Below are 20,757 nucleotides of genomic sequence, written 5' to 3' on the forward strand. Positions count from 1 at the left end.
CAACCTATAGTGATACATTTGCAACCTAAGCTGGAAAATATTTATCTTGACTCTTCATTCAGCAAAAGCAAACTCTCCCTAATACATATTTTCCCAACACCTGCATATAGCACATCTCCAGCTTGCCAATTTGTCTGATGTGGTTTGCTGATACCAGTTTGGCTCTGTGCTTGACACACACGTTTTGCAGTAAGTCCTGATAAACAAACTCATTATCAAACGAAAATAAAAATAACTAGTGCTGTTGGCTAACCTCTTTCAGGGCAAGTATATATTTTATAAGAATTAAAATATACCTGTCCTTTCAATGATGCGTTTGAACAACTGTTTGGTTGCTGGTTTTAGAAAATCACCAAGCTGTACAACTTAAGGTGATCATGTAAAAGGAACTTAAAGCAGTTAAGGACAAGAGTTTCGCAGAAGCCAAAAAGAACACAGACACTCATGTGACTGACAAATGTACTGAGAGTTAAATTACACATACATCAACAGACAATTCACCACACTTTAGGCACTTGAGAAGTGAAGTCGATCTGTTGACTGTTGGTCATTAAAAAGAAATATCCCTTGGTGCAAGTAGGAAGCACCTTGTACTGGCAGCATCTGGAGCTGTGATTCTGGTCTAGCTGGATCCCTTGAGCTGGCTGATCAAGCAGAGGAAGTTCTCATTCATACGTATCTCACTTTGAATCAGGAAACAGCAAGTGAAGTAGACATAGGGCAAAAAGTGAGTGTTTTGTTTAAGGGGTCTGTGTTGGCAGGACATAGATTGACCATTTAGGCGTTCTGGGCATGCTTCACTGTTACACAGCCCATTCAGCGTAAGCTCCTGCCCATGAAGGAGGAAAGTAATCTTTGCAATTCCATGGAAACTCGGGAGCTGAAATAATAGTAACCCTGAGCTTGAAGAGGTGAGACCTAATTCCATCAGACCTCATACAGATACCAGTTGTTCATATGGACGCCATAAAGTGGAATATACGTAGGTAAAGTGAATCCCTTTTATGATGAATAGAAGTTGCAATTAAGTGAGAATGTAGTCCCAGCACAGTAATACGGAGAGTAAATTCATATATACTTATAGGCAAAAAGATATTTTTAAACTCATTTGGGAGAACCAACTAGATTCTGCTGCCATTCTCCCTTCCAAATACTGCAGAACATCTGGCAGCACCTAACAGTGCTCCTTTATTTAATGGTAACGTTATTTAATGTGCAGTATGGAGTACAAAAACGACAGAGGTTAGCAGTGAGATCTATGAGATAACTAGCAGGACCTACAGGTAAGGGATTAGTAAAGTAACAAGCTGAAGTTATACGTCTTTGTAGTGGATCTTGTGAAGTGTCTCCTCTGGTTGTTTCTAATTTACGTCTGCTCAGATTTCTGTCTCATGATTCAAGTTACAAAACACTAACCACTAAAGTTAGTCAAGTTTGTTTGGCTAACGGAGGAGGAAAGGAACCATCCATCAAGATGGACCTTGACACGGTTTGGGAGGTGAGCCTGTGTGAATCTCATAAAGTTCAACGAGGCCAAGTGCAAGGTCCTGCATCTGGGTTGGGGCAATCTTAGGCACAATTACAGTCTGGGTGGAGAATGGATTGAGAGCAACCCTGAGGAGAAGGACTTGTGGATGTTGGTTGATAAGAAGCTCAATATGACTCAGCAATGTGCACTTGCAGCCCAGAAAGCAAATCATACCCTGAGCTACATCAAAAGAATCCCCCCTCTACTCTACTTATTGTGAGACTCCACTTGTAGTACTGTGTTCAGCTCTGGGATCCCCAACATAAGAAGGACATGGATCTGGTAGAATGAATCCAGCAGAGGGCCACGAAGATGATCAAAGGGCTGAAGCACTTCTCCTGTGAAGTCAGGCTGAGAGAGCTGGGATTGTTCAGCCTGGAGAGAAGGCTCTGGGGACACCTTATAGCAAACTTCTAGTATTTAAAGGGGGCCCACAAGAAAGCTGGAGAGGGACATTTTACAAGGGCATGCAGTGATAGAACAAGGGGTAATGGCTTTAGGCTGAAAGAGGGTAGATATAAGGAAGAAATTATTTATGATTAGGTTGGTGAGACACTGTCACAGGCTGCCTAGAGAAGCTGTGGATGCCCAGTCCCTGATATTGTTCAAGGCCAGGTTGGATGGGGTCTTGAGCAGCCTGGTTTAGTGGAAGGTGTCCCTGCCCATGGAACAAGATGATACTTTAAGTCCCTTCCAACCCAAACCATTCTGTGATTCTGTGATAATATACAGTGTATGACTTCACAGTAGCAGTTGTTCATTAGTCTTCAGGTTTTGAAAGATTTTTTCAGTATTTATATGATCATTTTCCTGTGGGTAGCATTGAACATTGAAGTGATAATTATCTAGTTCTCACTTGCCTAAATGTTACTTCTAACCTGTTGCTTAAATCTTTCTTCATGTATTTTCACTTGTATTACTGAAAAAAATCTGATGTGCCCAGTATTTCCTCTGTCCTTAACATAGGCCTGACCAAATGTTTTATGTCCAGAGATGAAATCCTGGCCCTGCTGAAGTGGAAGTTTTGCTGTTGGCTTCACTGTGAGTGGGATGTCATCTCAGATCCTCAGGCCAGGATGTATTTTCTTTTCTTGGTTTTCCTTCACTAAATTATCTGTTAGCAAATTTTAAGGCAAAACAGAAAATCTTTTGTACCTCTCAGTAAGGTTAAACTCCCTCTCTTTTTACTGAATATTAGATTACAAGAGAGAAATCTTCAGAACCCACAAGAGGAGAAATGGTGGGCAGAAGGTAAGAAAAAGATAGAGATAAGGAGCAGGGTAAAATGTTTTGTAAATCTATTATATGCAGTCATTAAGGCATGATAAAAGTGTGGTATTTCATCTCAACAAAGATAATGAAGACTGGCCTTTTTACGAAGATTCATAGCACTAATGCCAGAGGGTTATTAGGTCTGACTTGTGTGATACAAGCTCTTAATTTACTCTCATTTACCCTTTTGTTGAGCTCAGTAACTTATGTTTGATTGTTCTCATCCAGAAAGACATCCAGTCCTGATGTGATGACCTCCAGAGACAGAAAACCCACTGATAGCCTGGGTAGCTTAATCATACTTGCTGTTGCAATAGATACTTGTTCTTGTTTGAAACTTTCTGTTCTCAGTTTTCAACCAGTATTCCTCACTGTAACTTTCTCTGCTGGACTACAAAGCCTTTTGTTGTACTTGGTGCTTTGTCCCTTATGACTCAAAATGTGTTGCAATAGAAGGCTGAAGCATTTTTGCTCATATGTCAAACAAGTCCTCAAGTCGAACACTGGTGTTGCTGCGCTAGCAACAGTATGACCGAGACAGAGCCAGAGATCCATAACTGGCTGTCCTTGCATCAAGAGCTTCAGTTTTGCCTCTTTATAGAATTTTTTTTCCAAATACTGCATCTAGACAAATATCGTGATGGTTCCTCAACATTCAAAGATGTTTACAGATTTTGCAAGCCAGAACATTTTATAAACAGGCTTTGTCTAGCCCAGGTGTGGGAAACCTGCAGCCTGTAAAATGGGGTTAAAGTCTGGGACTTATTTTCACAATGTATATATGGATACAAATTTTCCATTCCTTCTTATTATCAGATAATGCTGAGGATTATACCAGCCTGCTACCTTACAATTACACTCAATAGTCTTATTTTGCCCTGATTTGCCCTGTTCCCTCTGCCTGATTTAGCCTAACACTCTGGATAGCAAAGGCCATGCTCTGAGGTAAGGTTTCAGTTAGAGCTCATCTCTGTTTCCATAGGAATAGTAACTCATTTCAATGCACTTGTTTGTGATATTTAAGAAGAAAAGGAGAGAGGTTATTTCAGTTTACTTGACAGAATTAACTTGTGTGAGCAATATGTTACGTTAATGCATGAATACTTGTGCCAGGGATTGTAAATGGCTGTGCAGGTCTGGTAGCCTTTCTCCCAGAAAAACACTTAAGTAATTTTCTATGACAGAGAGGGAAATATCTCTTCTGCAGTTTCCCAGATCATATCCTTAATCCCTTTAGTAGTCATTTGCTTTTTCAAGTAATTTCCTATTTTGGGAGACTGCAAAAAGCAAACAGAAGGGCACGTTTTGTTTCTGAGGACACATACATTGTGGTTCATTGGAAGATGTATGGCAGTTTTGGATCCATACCCCTTCTTGCTCTTTCAGCCCCACATGAGTCTGGTACATGACAGGAACTGAGAGTTTACCTTCAAATCAGAGAAGAAAAAGGAGGACTCACTGCAGCCCAGTTTATGTGTGCATGTGTGCCAGTGAGAGATGAGGGAAGAAGGAGCAGCAGTACAAACTGTCAAAGAAAGAGGAGAGCACAGATGAGTCTGAGACTTGTGACATTTTAAGCAGCATGTCAATTAGACCTGACTCTGAGTAGATTTAACTGGACTCTGAAGGCAGCCAATAATTCTGATGTGGTTTAAACAGTAGTAAAAATGCTTGAAGCCATTAGATGTCTTGTTTCTGAGGCTCCCATTGCCAGCTGTGCAGATGTGCTCGTGGTGGCACCAGCAGATATTTCATGTATATTTACTTTTGGTGATATCAGGGCACGGCATAAATCATTCAAGCATATCCAAGTCCAAGATTTCCAGGTCTATGTAGGCAATTAGGCTTGTGCAAAGCTGACTGGCTCCATAGTGGGAACAGTGGGAAAACTAAAGAAGAAAAACAAGTATTCGTTTTTCCAGATGTTTCAAGTGTCCTGTTCATTACAAATAGCTGTTCTCTATGGAAGATTGACATCAAACAAGTCTCATACCTCTGTCTAGATATGTGTTTACTGAAAGCAAGGATTCACAAACAAGTTAGAATTTACTTAGATAATAGAGCACTTAGAGGTGTTTCTTGTCCTTGCTTTTTTCTCCTGCCGAGCACCTTTCCTCATGGTATGCTGAAACCTCCTTCTTGACCTCTCTCCACATCCCTACTTCCCTTCATCCTGCTGCCTCCATGCCTCCTCCCACTCATCCCTGCCACTCTCTCCGCACAATACTCAGCATATGCCCAGCGCCTTCCTGCTCTTTCTGAAAACCCATCTGTGCTGTGAAACTCCCCACCTACAGCAACCACACATTACTGTCTGGATCCCACTCTCTTCTTGTTTTCTATCAGTTTAAATCAGTTGACTTTGGTGGTGTTGTCTTCCCTTGCAGCTTTTGGCAAGAGTCAGAACCTTTGCATCTGGCTGGGCTGTTCAAGGATAAAGTCTTCCCAGGGAACAAAAGGCTCCTGTTGTTTGCTCAGCAAAATAAAGCATCCTCCACTTATAGAGAGATATTAACTATATTTCTGTGTTGAACCATAGCTTCTTTCCAGGCAAAGAACATCCTTCTTACTGTCCTGCTCTCAAACTCTTCTACCTCTGTGAGGTAGGGAAAAGGAGTTTGACATAGCTTTGTTCTGGTGGTGTTAGGAATCGTTGCTGAGGCTTAAGGAAGGCTTCTGCTAGAAGTCAGTCCTGCCGTATGCCAGACTCTCAGCCCTAACCCAGGGAAACCTAATTCCATCCTTATGGTTCAGGACTTCCTCAAGAAGCTTTCCCTTCTGCCTAGTAGTTCTCAAGAATGTGCCAGAGGAGAGACGGTTTTCATACACCTGAAGTGTAAAGAATATGCATCTAAGAACTTTACATTTACGGAAATGTTACTAATCAAGTATTTTGGTGCATTCTATAAGGCATCTGTTTGCAGTAAGTGGCGATCTTCACTGACTGAAAAATTAGCATTTGTCTGTAGCATAGCTTAGATCTTTTGCTGCCATGCCAGTGCCTTCAAAGAATCCTTCCCTCCCTCCCTGTGAAGCAACCGCACCACTGCTGGAGGAATGTGTATTTCGTAGAAAGTAACATCTTTTGAGGGCCATAGATCCCTTGTACTCTGCACAGCCTTTGCCCTGGAACTTGGTGGATACTTAGAAGAATTGCATGAAGCTGTATATTTAGAGTATTTGCGTTGATTATACAAACCCACAGCATCTAAAAACAAGCACAGCTTATCCCAGAGACACCTGCGTGATGGTTTATGTGTGGGAAGAAACAGACACAGTGAAAGGAAAACGAAACATTTTGCCCAAAATGGCATCTTATGGAGTCAGATCTTTGCAGTGACAAATCTGCACTGAGCCAAGCCAGATTTCACATTTTCTAAATGTGTTCTTAGGCATGTCTGTCATGATTGGAAACACCATAGCTGAAGCTGTACATTGATCTGCAGGTTTGTCAACTCAAGCTGGTTTTGATGACTGGATGTTGAGGTCTCTGTTTACCCTGCTTTCTCTATTTGCTTCTTACCTGATCAGATTGCTGTGTCTCTGTGAATCCTCATCGATTTTCCTGGGAGTGAAATGTCATTACTGCAGCAGGCTGTGTACATCGGGTACATTGAAGAACGGGATCATTAGAGTTCTGTGTCATTAGCAGTGCTTCTAATGTACCCCATAATGCTTCCTCCTCTAGGATGTGGCAGTGATTGTCTGAGTTAGCTGCTTTATTGGCTTTTAACACTGTACCACAACCACTGTCCTGTCAGCGTGTTTATCCTGATACAGCTGAGGTGTGGGGAGTGAGCCTGGTACAAGCTGTTTCTGTAGGAGGTCAAATTTTGGAGGAACTTGCACAAAGCCGTTCAGGAAGCCTGTAGCTGAGCAGGGAATTGTATCCAGGTCTTAAGTGCCGATGACCAAAATGAACTGTGAGCCAAGACCACCTTACAGCTGAAGAAAACTGAGATACAGGTTGATGAAGTATAAGACTTTGTGAAAGGGAACGAACTCAGAGCTTTGGACCTGTGCAAACCTGATCTTCTCAATCCTTACTCAAAATTGCACTTATACAGACTGAGGTATTTTGGTGTCAGGCAGCTATGGATTATGATGGGGTCGCTCTGTCCTCACAAATTAAATGAGTTTATGCCTGGTATGTACATATATTTGACTTTTAAATAACAAATGCAGCCAACTGTTCAACTCCACTTAATATCTGTATCGTTCTTCTTGCCCACATGCAGTCATCGCTTTAATCCTGTAATAAAGGCACCTGATCATACGCGTATGTTGATTACCATGCAATAGTCTAATTACCTACAAGAAATAAGAAGTCATTTATTTTGTAAAGTTTTCTTTTTCTGGAAGGATGCTGATGAGATATTGTCTGTTCAAATGGAAGAGATTTAGGTCATTTATCATATTAATTTTCAATTTAGAGTTAACTTTCAAGAGTCATAAATGGCTACCTGTCACACAGCCTTGATGAAGCACCCACACTCAGTGCTTATCAGGCTGCTGTAATTTGTACTTTCCATACTCTAGTTAATGCCTTACAGTCCTGATTGTCACCTGACTGGAGGCTGTGACTGTGTTGGAATTGCATGTCAGAATGGGACCTGGAAACACGTTACCGTCTTCCAGAGCTTCTTTGAAAGGAAACTTGTGCATGCGGGCAGGATGTGTATTGTGGTATGCTCCCATAAGTCTTCTTATCTACTTGGTTGGAGGACCAGCCCCCTGAAGGAGACCGTGAAGCCCATCTGCTCCACAGATGGCGTTCAGCCACAGTATATACACTGAGACCTACCTGCCTCATAGAAATGGTCACCATCTGGAGCTCTTTGTTACCCTGAGGTCTAAGTAGGTGCAATTTCGCATCTTCTCTTGGGCTCTTTGGCATTGCCTGTTGCCCACCTGTAACCCTGCCACAAGGGTCTGTACTGTTTTCCTATAGCTGCACCATGCCCAGTGGTTGCCCACGTGAAACTTGAAGCAAGCAGACTGAAATCAAAACCAATCTCTCTTAGCTTTAATCAACACAAGAGATTTGCTTACTTGCTGGGATTTAATACATGCAAGTCTCCTTCTGCCCTGCAGTGGTTTTGTCACCATCCATCAGTGTTGTTTGGGCTCAGTCAGATGCCTGTAGGTTTGCAGCTTTGCAGAGCACCATCTCCAAAACAGGGAATCTCTGTCTTTTACACAGGCAGCCCTTGGTTGGCTCCATAGTGAAGCAATAGCATCTTGGCACAAAGGCACAATTCTCCACTCTTCTTCTTATCAGCTCTCTTCAGGGCCTGTGGGGCTTTGAAGAACCACCAAGAGTCATCCCTTTCTCTTCTTCAGGAACTCAACACTCTCCAGGCAGCTACCTCCCACAGCCGAGTCAGAGAACACTGCTGGCGTCTATCAGGTGGCCATCTCATGGCCTCCAGGATAGTGCTCCTATGCAACTAGATTTCCTCAGATGCACATTAACCAATTAGCTAAATTGACACATTAATCAACTGTCATTAACCGGTACAGAATATAGCAGATGAATAAGCTCCTTATTGAGCATTTTTAACCCTTAGAATTGGTGTAGTTGTAGCTATCTGTGACGTACTAATGCAACGTGCTTATGAAAACTTCTATTTTATGTAAGCTTTTTATAAGCCACTTATAAATAGAAGCTTAATATGAAGTGTGACAGATTTCTAATCTTTAGTCTCTTCTTAGCCCTCGAAGTGATTCCTTTCTGGAAATACAGAACATATCCAGTATGCCCTAGATACTCTCCATTCTTGCTGATGACTTTAGCTCTCAGCCATTGCTTCTCTCCACTTCTTAATCAGTCTAAATAGTCAGTGCTGCAACTGTATTTTTATTTAACATTTTGAAAGGACAAATAAGATCAAAGGGGCAGTGAAGGGATGATGAATGGAAAATGTATTTTGTTGCTCATGTGATGCTGTGAGGCTGAGGGGGTGTCACGTCAAAATAATACAGACTCAAAAATATGTATTTCTTTCCCATTGCAGTAAAGAGGATTGGAGTAGCTGGGGGAATTATTTTTTATAAAAGGGAAAAATATTGAGAAGATACTGTGTGGCATTTATGTAGTGTCAATTCTTTGTGACGTTCTTCTTCACCAAAAGCAACGTATATAACGGTCTTCCTTTTACCACTGGGCAAATGCTGTGGCACAAAATGCCATGTTTAGGGTTACACAGCAAATTAGTGCCAAAATGTGGGATGGAACCCAAATTTCCTGTTATCCTCCATGTACTGCTGCCTTTCACCTTCTGCAGCCAGGGGTCATATTCTTCTATTTGAAAATAAGATATTTTGTCATTTATAAGAAGGAATGTCTGTAAGTTTAGCGAAGAGAAACGTTCAGGAGTCTATAGTGGTTTTGTATGGTCGGTTACTTCTGGGGGGGGGGAACCTGCACATCAGAGACTCAGGTGGTACGAAAAATCTAGAAGTGATACCTGTTTGTCTCAGCATACACCATTCAGATTTTAAGTCTAATGCCTCCAGCAACCAGTGTCTTTTTACTTCACTTTAGGAGAAGTAAAGCCCTATAGTTACTTTTCACCCTTTCCTTATATTCAGTTATGAGCAGTATAATAATGAATGTCTCCAGGCAATTAATAAACTGACATACATTTGCAGATAAGCACATCTACTGCGTTTCTCACAAACCATAGGGAACATTAGCTGCAGAACTTGTAGGATTTAAAGCGCAGCCAAAGCTAATGGTTGCAGATTGTAGCCTAACCTAACACTTTCTCAGCCATAGATTCCTCCCCCTTTTTTTTCTCCTTAAAACTTTTGCTGTTGCGTCACTGATAAATCACAGCCCTTTGCTCTGTAATATATCCCTTTTTTATTTAAAGTTTTGCCTTCCTACTCATTAAATCTTTCCTCATTAGTGTTACTTTTACTTTCTAGAAACGTATATTCAGTATTGTAAGCTTGGAGTTCTTTTGTTTTCTCCCTGAAGAGGTAAAGCCCTGGGGGATTTAAGTATCTACTTGATAGGCTCGCACAATCTTAATCAGCCTATAATGGAGCTAATGGCTGTTTGTCATCCTTGGAGATATAAATTTCCTGGTGATGTCTACTGCAGTCAGTGCATGAAGTATGCTCTGACTGCCAGCAAGGTCTAATAACCAGGAGAAGGGCAGCCAGCTTCATTAGCGAGAGCGAGACTGAGACTGTACCGACTGCTTTTCTGGGGAGCTCTGCTTTTTTGAGTACCAAGGGGAAAATGGATAATGCTGGTAAGTGAAATAAAACAGATCTTCATTCTTAGTGGAGCTACGGGGTTTTTTTGTATCCTGTCTCACTTGCTGCTGGAGATGTTTCTTTAGCCCTTGTGGCTTCTTTCTTTTTAATGTCCTTTATTAAAGCAAATTTATATGTGTAAAATGTGACACACTTAAGTTGTTAACCCTTTAACTGTCTGTTTTTTTCTGGTTTAAGTCTATGTTTCCAGGAAATGTGAACCTAATCTGTAATGTAGGATCTGCCTTTTTAAGGTTTTTAGTGTTGTTTCGGAAGCTGTATGCAGGAAATGTAGCAGGAAGGGAAAATACATATACTTCAGTAGCAAAATATTTTGCCTAGATTGCAATAAGTGTGGAGAGGTAACAAATAAAGCTCACAAAAAGTAGATAAAACATGTTTCTCGTATGTCTCATTTTAAGCTGTTTCTATTTTCTCAGTATAGTGCCTTGCTCTTTTTTATATTCAGTACATAAAATACTGAATATATTTACACTTTTTATTGTTTTCTTTGATGTTCCAACTTTAGATCATGCATTTTCATACCAAATAATGCACTTCATGGTTTCTAAGGAGGCGCACACAATACCAATGTTGCATCTGTGATTAAATGCTATAATTGCATTTCCTTTTACATTACCTTGTAGCACTAAGCAGAGCAAAAATACAGCTCTTTGGGATCAATATTTTGCATGTTGATTTGGCTGCTGTAAAACTTGAACATGCCATTTTTCTCTCTGATTTATTGTTAGCAGTACATACATACTAGGACATAGAATCTGCAGTGGATCCGATGCCCTTTGAAACTTGCTCAAATCATCAGATTTGTCCAATGTTGACTTTAAAAGTGACCATCACCTCTACACTGTGTGCAAAATTATTCTACAGTGAATTTCAGAGGTGATACTATATTTCTGTGGGGTTTTGTAGGTGGCTGTTTTATTTTAGTAATAATAATAGCAAAAATCTTGCTTATATCTGCTAAACTGTCCGGGTCAATCTCATCTCAAGTGAAAAAATTCAAACGTTGGCACTACAGAAAATTACATTGCCAGTACATTTGAACTTAAAATTTGAACTTAAAAACTGGCATGGTCCTAGTAGAGCGGTCATCTTTGTGAGATAAATAAGATTGGGAATTCTCTTTGCACTTGGTGCTTTGGCCAGTTTTTAAGAAGCCTAAACATAGTAAATGATAATGACGTGTATTTAATATCCCATGACAAGGCAGAATTTTCTGGTTGGAGGCGAAGGATACTTGTTCTCCAGCACAGAATGCCTGTGGGCAAGAGATACTTTGGCAGGCAGAGCTGCTAATTCCTCCAGGTTTTTAAACATCCCAGCATCAACAACTAATACTATTGAAGTCTTGACAGAGCTATCACTTTAATCCAGCTATAAGGCTATGTTCTGGAATGAGTCACATTAATTTTAAAGGCCAGTTTTAGGGGGTGAAGAGGGAAGCTAGTATCCGAAAACCATAGAAACAGATTTTCCTTTGTGTGTGTGTATATATTTTTTTGCCTTGGGAAGTTTGGTTGCTATCTGCAAAATTTAGAAGTCAAAATAAGTAAGGCTTAGCTCTCTGCACAACTTACTAACTACTTTCAAAGCCTCTTATAACAGCAGTTTGCTGAATAACTCCAGATATTTTTTTTCCTGCAGAAACAGGGATTGTTAATCAGTTTAGGAAACAATATGCATGGAGTTGAAATTAGTTAAAATAATCCTTTTGGAAGGACAATTAAAAACTGGCTTTAAAAAGCAAAACCAAACCAATTTAACAAGAGATGGAATTAAGCCTTAGTGAAGATGTCACAGCAGAGGGTCAAGCCATGCTCCAGCTTCCACTGTGGTTACCAGTGAGCTTTTTGCTGCCTGAGGTCAGCCTGGATGAACCCCTAGTGAGCTTCAGTCCCACTTGTGGTATGAGTATGCTCCCTTCTCCAGGCAGCTTTTCCAAAAGTCCATCAATTTCCAAGCTTTGAGCAGTGTAGGGATTACATTCATTTTGAATAAGTCTCCAGGGAGCTGGGCGAACATGACTGGGTGTACAGAGGTATTTTTAGGGTTCTTGATCCATAATTGCAATCAAATGGAGTTGAGTGCCAATGTGGGCACTGTGCAGTTGAATACCTCTGTAGATCTGGCTCGTGCACTCTGGCTCTACAGTGATATGAGACCTTTGAAAATCCACAGAGTGTAATCTGGGCACTTACAAGGTAAAACAGAAAGGAGTAGAATATTTGCGACCATAAAACTAACTGCCTAATTAGTTTGTTCGATAGCAGTTTGCCCATTGAAATGTAAACATGCTAATCTATACAAACTGGATACCTGCCTGAATTCTTCCTAAAGAGATGCTATTTCTGGCAACCCAGAACTGGTGAATATTAGCACAGCTGCGAGTTTCAGTCACCGAGTGTTAGAAATAACAATTTGGTTATCAGTGTCAATGAATCAGGCCTTTGTTATTAAATTCATCATGCTGCCAAAGAGACTTTCAAAGCCAGACCATGGATAACTGTTGGGCAAAACTCCATCTTCTGCTCTGCATAACAGAAATATCTCTGTAATTCATCAGTCATCTTCTGTGCCATTATTAAAATAATTTTCTGGCCAAAACCGTTGTTTAAAAAGATCAGTGTCGCTAACCTGAATGCACCCTTTAGTTGCTTTGGTCCATGCTATTCCATCGTTTTAAGACATAATGTTTTCATTAAAAAAATCCTTTCTTTTAAATGCTAGACTGCTTGTATTTTTAATCTTTAAACTGAGACAGTTCCACATAATCATTGTCTCATGTGTTCTTTTAAAAGTCTTTCCTGGAATAACAATAAAATATTCATCCATCTGTGTATGGCACATCAGGACAATTCTAGCTGTATTTTTTTGCCTGTTTTGGCATCAGCTGTTTCTGATGGGATGGCTGTAGGTACTCAGCCACAAGGCTGCCTGCTGCTATGGGCAAGGGAGGGCAGCCAGCAGCCCCCTGCCTGCCTCCACTGGCAGGTCCTGGGCTCCAGCTTTGCTGCACGCGTCTGCTTTGGTCCAGACACATCAAGCCTGACAAGAGCAACGACGTAATAAAACTGGCTTTAAAAAAACAGGGAAGGGCTGGAAATAACTCATGGGAAAGAAAGTGAATAAAAAAGTAGCAAGAAACTTGTGGTAGCAGGAAGAGAGAAGCTGCGGAAACAGACGTGCTCTCAAGTGGTGTTTTTTGTGGGGGGATTTCCTGTACGGAGGAGTGAGATCAGCATCATTCCTTCCCCCAGTGGTTGTAGTCAGCCATGTGCTGCCCAGGTAGACGTCTCACCTCCAAGCGGAGAAGCCTTACACACTCATTCATACCCAAGAACTGTGCCGATGTTAGGTGCCAAAAGCTGGGGGGGTTCTTATCAGGGTGAGTGTGCTCACTGTATTAGTATCGAAAAAAAAAAAAAAAAGCCAAAACCTGGAAGGCTTTATTTCATGTTTCTTGGGGATTCATATGACTTTTTTGCACTTGAAATGTTATTTTAGCAGTAATGAGCTAGCTGCGGTTAATTGTTACCCTGAATTATGTAGGCTCTATGGCTGTGGCTGCAGGCTATGCCTTCCAGTAAATAATCTCTTTTAAAGGGACTGGAGGTCTTGTGTATTGAATTTTCTATCTCTGAGGGCTATCCAATTGCACATCAAACTCTGTATCTGGCCAGCAGTGAAACTTGGAGCTTTCCATTGGAACAAGAATTTTTAGTTTGAGGCCTGAAATGTTGTGGGACAGGGTGAATAGTAAGTGTCAAATTAACCTCCTTGTGCATGATATCATGTGTGACAGGAAGGTTAGGAGACACAGGAAGCTGTTGGCTGACTGTAATTCCCTTGCTTTTAAAGTAATCTATTAATTTTTCTCTTTCAGTAAGTCAACAGGACTTATTTAACGTCCTTTAAACATAAGAGTGCTGGGATTGTATGCTAGTTAAGGATTTTTTTCTTACAGATACTCTCTAGTCTCTTATCTGAACTTTAGACAAACAAGGTGCATCTTTTTAAAATGTAAGGGAGAAAAAAACGTTCATTTTTTTTGTCTTTAAAGAAAAAAGCTGGGAGGTGGGCTTCAGATTATGGTCCTGGTTTTCTTGTCAACTCACTATGTTCAAAAACCTTGAATGTGGCCCAGCTGACCTGTGTGCAGAATTAGGCTAGATAACAATCTTACAGTGTGGTGCAAGGTTCACTTGTTGCCCATAAAGGGCTCTAAAATTCTTTGGCCATCTAAGGCTTAAGCTTGGCTGAATTGTCCCTATCAATGTGGGAACCTGTCAAAACAAAACCACTTGTGATGGAGACAGTAGCAGGGTAACTGCAGGTTTTTCAGCGCTTGAGACGCAAAGACAACTCCAAACTCCAGTCTCCAAAGCAAAATCAGTAATGTCCTGCTGGCAGCTTCTCTTTTGATCTTTGGTGGTACTTTGCCCATGTTTCCCCAAAAGTGTGAAGATGCTTTTGGAAAGGACAACAGCATCTCCTTTCTCCCATCCCATTTTATGTATACCTCCACTCATTGTCCTTGCAAACTGTGGTTATCAATAATGCCATGCTGACTTTTGCTGGGTTCATATGATATATTTTATAGATTTATTATATATTATACATTGTGCATCTTTATTTGTCTCCTATTTGCACTCATAACCTCAGTTGAAGCAGATGCTATAGTGTGTCACAGGTCACTGTCTGCTAGAAAGTTTGATTTCTTCTTCTTGTAATTCTGGTATAATATTCATAGCTTATGCCCCTTTACCCAGAAGCTAGAACAGCATGTTTATAAAGCCATGATCTTGGAAAACATTTCTGCAAAAATTAAACTTCCTTGTGATGCTGCTGCTTCCAATATTATTTTTGAATCTGTAAACATGTACCCTGGAATAGCTCTACAGGAGCTTGCACTAGAAGTAAGCAAATACAATGTAGGATTAAAATGATGGTACATCTTCTAATGCAGTGACAGTTCACCCACCTTACTTCAAATGACTCTCTAGCTAGAAATGCTGTGGTTGCATTGTGCTGGCACACACTTATGATATTTTAAGCAGCTTTTCCAGTTGCTACAGTACTTCTTATAAAGAAGCACCATGAACTCTGCCTGGTTTGGAGAGGTGGTATAATACAGATTTTATTTTCTTAATTTCTGATTCTGTTTTCTGGTAAAGCCAGCAAGCATCAGACCATCAGTTGCTGAGTTTTTGCCCTGTATTTGTGATTTGTTGGTTGTGTCTTTTCTGGCAAACTGCCCTCAGACCCCTGTTCTGCACTCTGAATCATCCCTGTCTCCTGTGGTGAAGAAGCAAATGTTGTGTACAGAAGTTGAAATCCAAAATTGACAAGTATTGCTTCCCCATACACTTCTAGGAAGGGCCATACCATAGTTCCAGGAGGTAAGCATTTTGACAGCATGAGGGAGCAGTCCAGAAGAGGAAAAGTGGTGTTAAGAGAGGCACTGGTGCAAATTGCTCCAAGAAAAGCAGCCTGCACTCCAGGAGCTTCAAACACCCCGGACTGAGGGGGCTTGAAGTGATCTGCTGGGAGGAATGCAAGATTATATGACCAAAGAGCAGGTGGCTGATAATAAGGATTTAGTCTGCTGCTGTTTAATCATCGTTCATTGTCTCTAACTGTGAGCCTTTTAGGAAATTTGATGCTTAATTATGGGGTGACGTGCAGGGGTATTGCTTTGGGCTCTAAAAGTAGACTGGATGGAATTTTACCAAAAAGTCTTCTTTTTTTTTTTTCTTTCTCTGTTTCGCTATTAAACAAATTTTTTTTAATATATTTTCACATAAAACATTTATGAGACTTCTTCCTAAAGTATAACTGGAAAATATAAGTAGCTTAGGACTGTAAGAATACCTAGCGACCTTCTCCTGGCAGATTGAAGTAAATCCTGAGTAAAGCATCTAAGTTGCTCTCTAATCACTCCCTTTCACAAGTGGGACTCAGCAGCCACTGGATAGGTATGGGGGCATCCCAGGGCAAATGCAAGCAGCCCCCACTGAAGCCTTTTGGAGAGGCAGGTTGTTGAAGGAGATGGGTCACCTGGATTTGTTACCCCACACCCAAGGAGACATGTGTTTGGCTGTGGGGACAGCTTAGCACTAAAAAGGATGTTCCATTTGCTTTTGGAGATGCCAGAATAAATAATTTCCTATATTGATTTGAATAAAACTACCAATTTTTCTGCAGATACTAGGAGGCAGAAGCTATTCTGGTTTGTAGTGATACTGATACAAAAGCATCCTCTCCAACGATCCTGTGTGATCAGTGGTACAGGTGTTAGGACTTCTTGCAGGTAACAGAAGTAGGGATGAGGTTTATCTTTAGCTACTTCCCCCTCAGAGAAAAGTAATTTAATGTGGACTTGTCAGCAATGGGGTATCTGAGTTGCTGGGAACATATGGCTCAAACAACAGACCTGAGTGTAGAATTAGGTTCCCGATCACATCCAATTTTCAAATAAAGCAAAAGACCCGGGAGAAATTAAACTGGCCAGGGCCGAATATTTGCTTAATTGTAGTTTGCTCAGCATGACTGTTCCTGTAGCAAAACAATAAAAAATTACTGTGTTCTCATATTTCAGAACTTATTGTATGCTAAAATCCCTTTCAAGGTATTTCTGAATAGGAACAGCGTATTTAGCAATGACAAAAACAATCCTACATCTCTACAGAGAGGTGGACACAGTGGGAGACAATCCCAGAAACAAATCTTTTTTCATCCATGGCTTGACCATTGCTAGGAGAAGCCTTGCACAATGTGATTCAAACAGAAATGTGACAGCAGCTGTTATTTCCACAGGAAACAAAGTTGTGATTGATTCGTCCTAGCTCCAGCTTGTGCTGACTCACAAGTCCCTTCTGTCTTTCTCACTGGGACTCACGTTGGTCCAAAAAGCAAGGAATATTTCATTATGGAGGCTTGAGTGGAAACCATGTGGAAAGATGAACTGAAAATATGGTGATCTCAAACGAGTAGAAGATGCGTGTTGCTGGGAGCTGCTTATTGACATTTAGACCATAGGCTTTGCTATGGCCTCACTGCCAAGGGAAATGGTTTGTTAATGTTGAAGCCTATGGAGTTCATGTGTGTGGGATGTTCGCAAAAGCAGTCTATATGTTTTAGCTTCTTTGTTTGTAGCAGTTATTATATGTCTCCTTTTTCTTCTCTTTTCTGTTTCTGTTTTTGTTGTTTAATATTATTAAAATAACTAACATGACACATTATTCTGTTTTAATTTCAAGTGAAATTTGGCAGCTTCTGCTGGTGGCATAAGGTTTAATTGCTCTTGGCATTTTAAAAAGAAATGCAAATGACAAAGATAAAGATATTAAACTGACAAATTATGACAGCTCACATAACACTTTCTTTCAACGGATTTTTTCCATGCATTTTTAATACCCAGAATAGTTAGCCTTAATACTACCCTATTTACAGTAAATTGTTATTCTAATGGAGGCATTCTGCTTTGTCAGACAATACACAATCAGCAGTTTTCAATAACGAATATGAAAATTGTTTAACATTAATTCTGTGACACAAACTTAGAAATGCCAGAGAATTTGAAATTGGGGCCAATATGCTGCCCTTAAATTGGGATATTAAGAAATAATTAGAGCACAGTAAGGGCAGGTTGCCAAATGTAACTTTTAAATTCCCTAGTTTGTATCGCTTGGCACAGTGATTGCAATATATTATACGGCTTCTGTAAGGCATAAGCAGGCATTTCCCTTACAACAGCTTCAGGCTCTGAGTGGTGCCCGCAAGAGGTTGAAGTGGCTGTTTACTTTGGCATGTGTGGCTTCAGGAGACATAAAGCATCACAGAATTTAGAAGCAAGGATGTTCTTGCGTTAAAAATGGGAATGAGAAGCGATGGTAGAGTCCACCTTTCCCATTTTTTCCTACAAACCTCAGCAATGGGTTTGTTGTTTGTTTCCCTCTTTCAGCACCCCACGAAGGCCATACCTGCTCTTTGTGACCAGCCCCAAGCCAGATGTCCCTGAGCTAGCTCTGAGCATGTTTATGTAGTGCAGTGCTTTTTGCTTGGCAGGTGTTCATCTGAACAAGTAAATAGCATAGTCACATCAGTACTGGTGGGTGGCTGCACCCAGACTGGTTAGCCAGCTAGGGTTAGGTGTGATGCTGTGTTTTACATCTGCATGGCATCCAGCTCAGGACATGGCTTTTCTACTTCCAGCTGGAGGGTCTTTGACAATTGTGATGTTAATTGATGCAAATAGGCCTCAGACCCCAACCCTACCCATAGTTTTTGAGATGTCTTCCATGCTGATGAGTTACCTGTCTTATTTAAAAGCAGAAGGTTGTACAGTGCTGTGTGAGGGCGTCTTTGCAATTTCTGATGTTAAGATAGTCTAGACATTGGGGGAAAATATGTTCTTACCTATATGTGGGAAGTTCTGGTGCCAAATTAACTGTGATGAAGTCTTGAAAAAGATTTTGTGGTCTTTCAAGGTGAACTATTTTCTTTGTAGCGTCAGCAACATCTGAAGGTGATGATCATTTTATTACTTTATTTTATTGTCCTCCTATTCAAAAGAATGCGATGTCTACTAATGTTCATTGTTTTACCTCTGAATGGTGATTTTTGAATATGAATACTAGAGGTGGTGAAGTAGTTATACACGTAACTATTCATTTTCATACATGTCCCCTTTGTAAACTCTCAAATTCCGTAAGTGTCATGTATATTCTTTAATGCTGTAGTTCAGGAAATTTATCTGCCAGTTAGAGTGGGCAAGTATAAAATTGGCAAAGTAGGCATACTACTCAGCACCATCTAGAGTCTTATTTTGAAATGCTGAAAGAGGAAGAGCAGACAGTGTCATTTCTATCTTCCCACCCAAAAATATTCCCTTCTCCCAGGGAGCAATAAGAAGGACGGTGGTGGTGTCCCCTTCCTCTCGCAGCTGGTAGCCTGCCTGGCTCTTGAGGGAGGGGGCATTTTGTATTGCTACTGTTGGAGAGTACTTTTCTGAGAGCAGTGGGTTTCCCACGCATTAGTAATGCTGTGTGCAGTCATCAGTGAAGTCTTCTTCTCCCTGTGAGTCCTGTTGTCCATTGTGACAGAGAAATGCAGTTAAATATTGTCTACCAGTGACACGAAAAACTCTGCTGAGGTAAAGATTGCCCAGAGATACACTCCCGCATTGCTGCTTGCAATCACAGCTCGATCTCTTTGCATTTTTTTAATCTAAATTTGAAAACTTGAGGGCAAACTTGTTTTTTTTGGCATGTGGTAGAGCAGATGGCTCCCAAGCATTAAAGTTTGTGCACCTCTTCTGGATGCAGATAGGCTTTGCAGCCATTTCAGACTACCCTCGGAGTGAACAGGGTGAAGGCAGGAGCTAGCATCATTCCTATGATTAAGGTTTCGCCATAGTTTTGTGGCATTGCTACCTCTTGTCTGTGATCTCCTTTTCCTTTGCTTTGCCTTTAAGCAATTTCGCAGACCAATAAGTGCTACTTCAAACAGTAGATCAGACTGCTAACGGAGAAAATCACTGTCACCATTGTGATAAATTGCTGATATGTGCTTGACTGAACAAGCAACATGAATAGACTACTCAGCACAGTGCGGATGGGCCTATGTGCTCTCCTTTTCTCTCCTTCTGGCACACCACACTTGCCTCTTGCACCTTTTACAGCTTATTAGGAAGCACCTAAGCATCCCTAGGATGCAAAAGTGGTGTTTGCCACAGTAAAGCATCTGTTGCCTGCTATTATGTTGGATTGGTCATGATAGCTGCTGTGGTCCCCTCGACTTTGATGTTCCCACACTGATCTGCACGTTCAGCGTGAACCTGCACCACTGAGATGTTATTTCTTTCTTTCTTATTTTTTTTTTCATTTCTGCCACCTTTTCACAATCATAGTGTATAATGGGCAGGATGAAAAGGGAAACAAGTATTTTGACAATACTAGTAGCTTGGAAATTGTAAACCTTTCCTGTTTCTTTGCAGAGGAAGTTGAAGTACTTATTATCTGTACTTACCCTGGTTGTGCTATGCACAGGGCACCAGAGCTCCAGTTCTGCATCTGATACCACCGAAGTAGGTTGCTGTGCTCAAATATACTGTTTGCCTGAGTCTTCTGAGTTCAGTTATAGCATTGCTAAGACAGCATATGCATTGCTAGATTAGCCTACTTCCACCATGGGTCATTCTTTGGCTGCCTTATACTATTTGGAAGAGGGAGCGGGTGAAATCTTAACAGCAGTTTGGTTTCTACAAAAACAGAATAAACAAAACTGGTAAAACAATACTTACCTGTATAAAACTGGGCTTCTTCTCAGCTGAGAGAAAAAGTAAAGAAAGTTTTCATGCACTTTATTATTTCCTTCCTTGCCAACTCCCTGGTCACACTAGGTAGACCAGAGTGTTGGAAATTGGAGGTTCTTTACTACTGGTATAAAAGGACTTCCCATAGCTGAGAAGTGTTATTTCGGATGTTGCTGTGTCAAAGATGACTAGGCCAAGGTTTTTGCCATTCTTAAAAAGCACATCAACACTTCCACTTTGCTCCAATTTTTTTCCTCCCATTTCAGCAAACATTACATTAAATCAAATTCTGGTACATGTTCATTTATAGAACAAGCTGTCATCTCTTAAGGCTTGTGGATGGCTGCATCAT

At 40.8% G+C, this 20,757-nt stretch overlaps 1 protein-coding gene across 5 annotated transcripts in view; it reads left to right on the plus strand.

The window, feature by feature from the left end:
• The window catches only part of PHACTR2 (phosphatase and actin regulator 2), a 142,413-nt gene that overhangs the window by 19,645 nt on the left and 102,011 nt on the right, over positions 1–20,757 (plus strand). Inside the window, exon 1 of one of the 5 annotated variants that reach the window (XM_054061823.1) lies at positions 9,685–10,065. The exons of the other annotated variants lie outside the window; for them this stretch is intronic. Within the exon in view, the coding sequence (XP_053917798.1) occupies positions 10,053–10,065 (13 nt within the window). The 5' untranslated portion in view covers positions 9,685–10,052. Of the gene's footprint in view, positions 1–9,684; positions 10,066–20,757 lie in introns of those variants that run through there. 5 annotated transcript variants of the gene reach the window in all.

The sequence above is a fragment of the Cuculus canorus genome, chromosome 3 (genome assembly GCF_017976375.1).
Source record: "Cuculus canorus isolate bCucCan1 chromosome 3, bCucCan1.pri, whole genome shotgun sequence".
NCBI classification, from domain to species: Eukaryota; Metazoa; Chordata; class Aves; order Cuculiformes; family Cuculidae; genus Cuculus; species Cuculus canorus.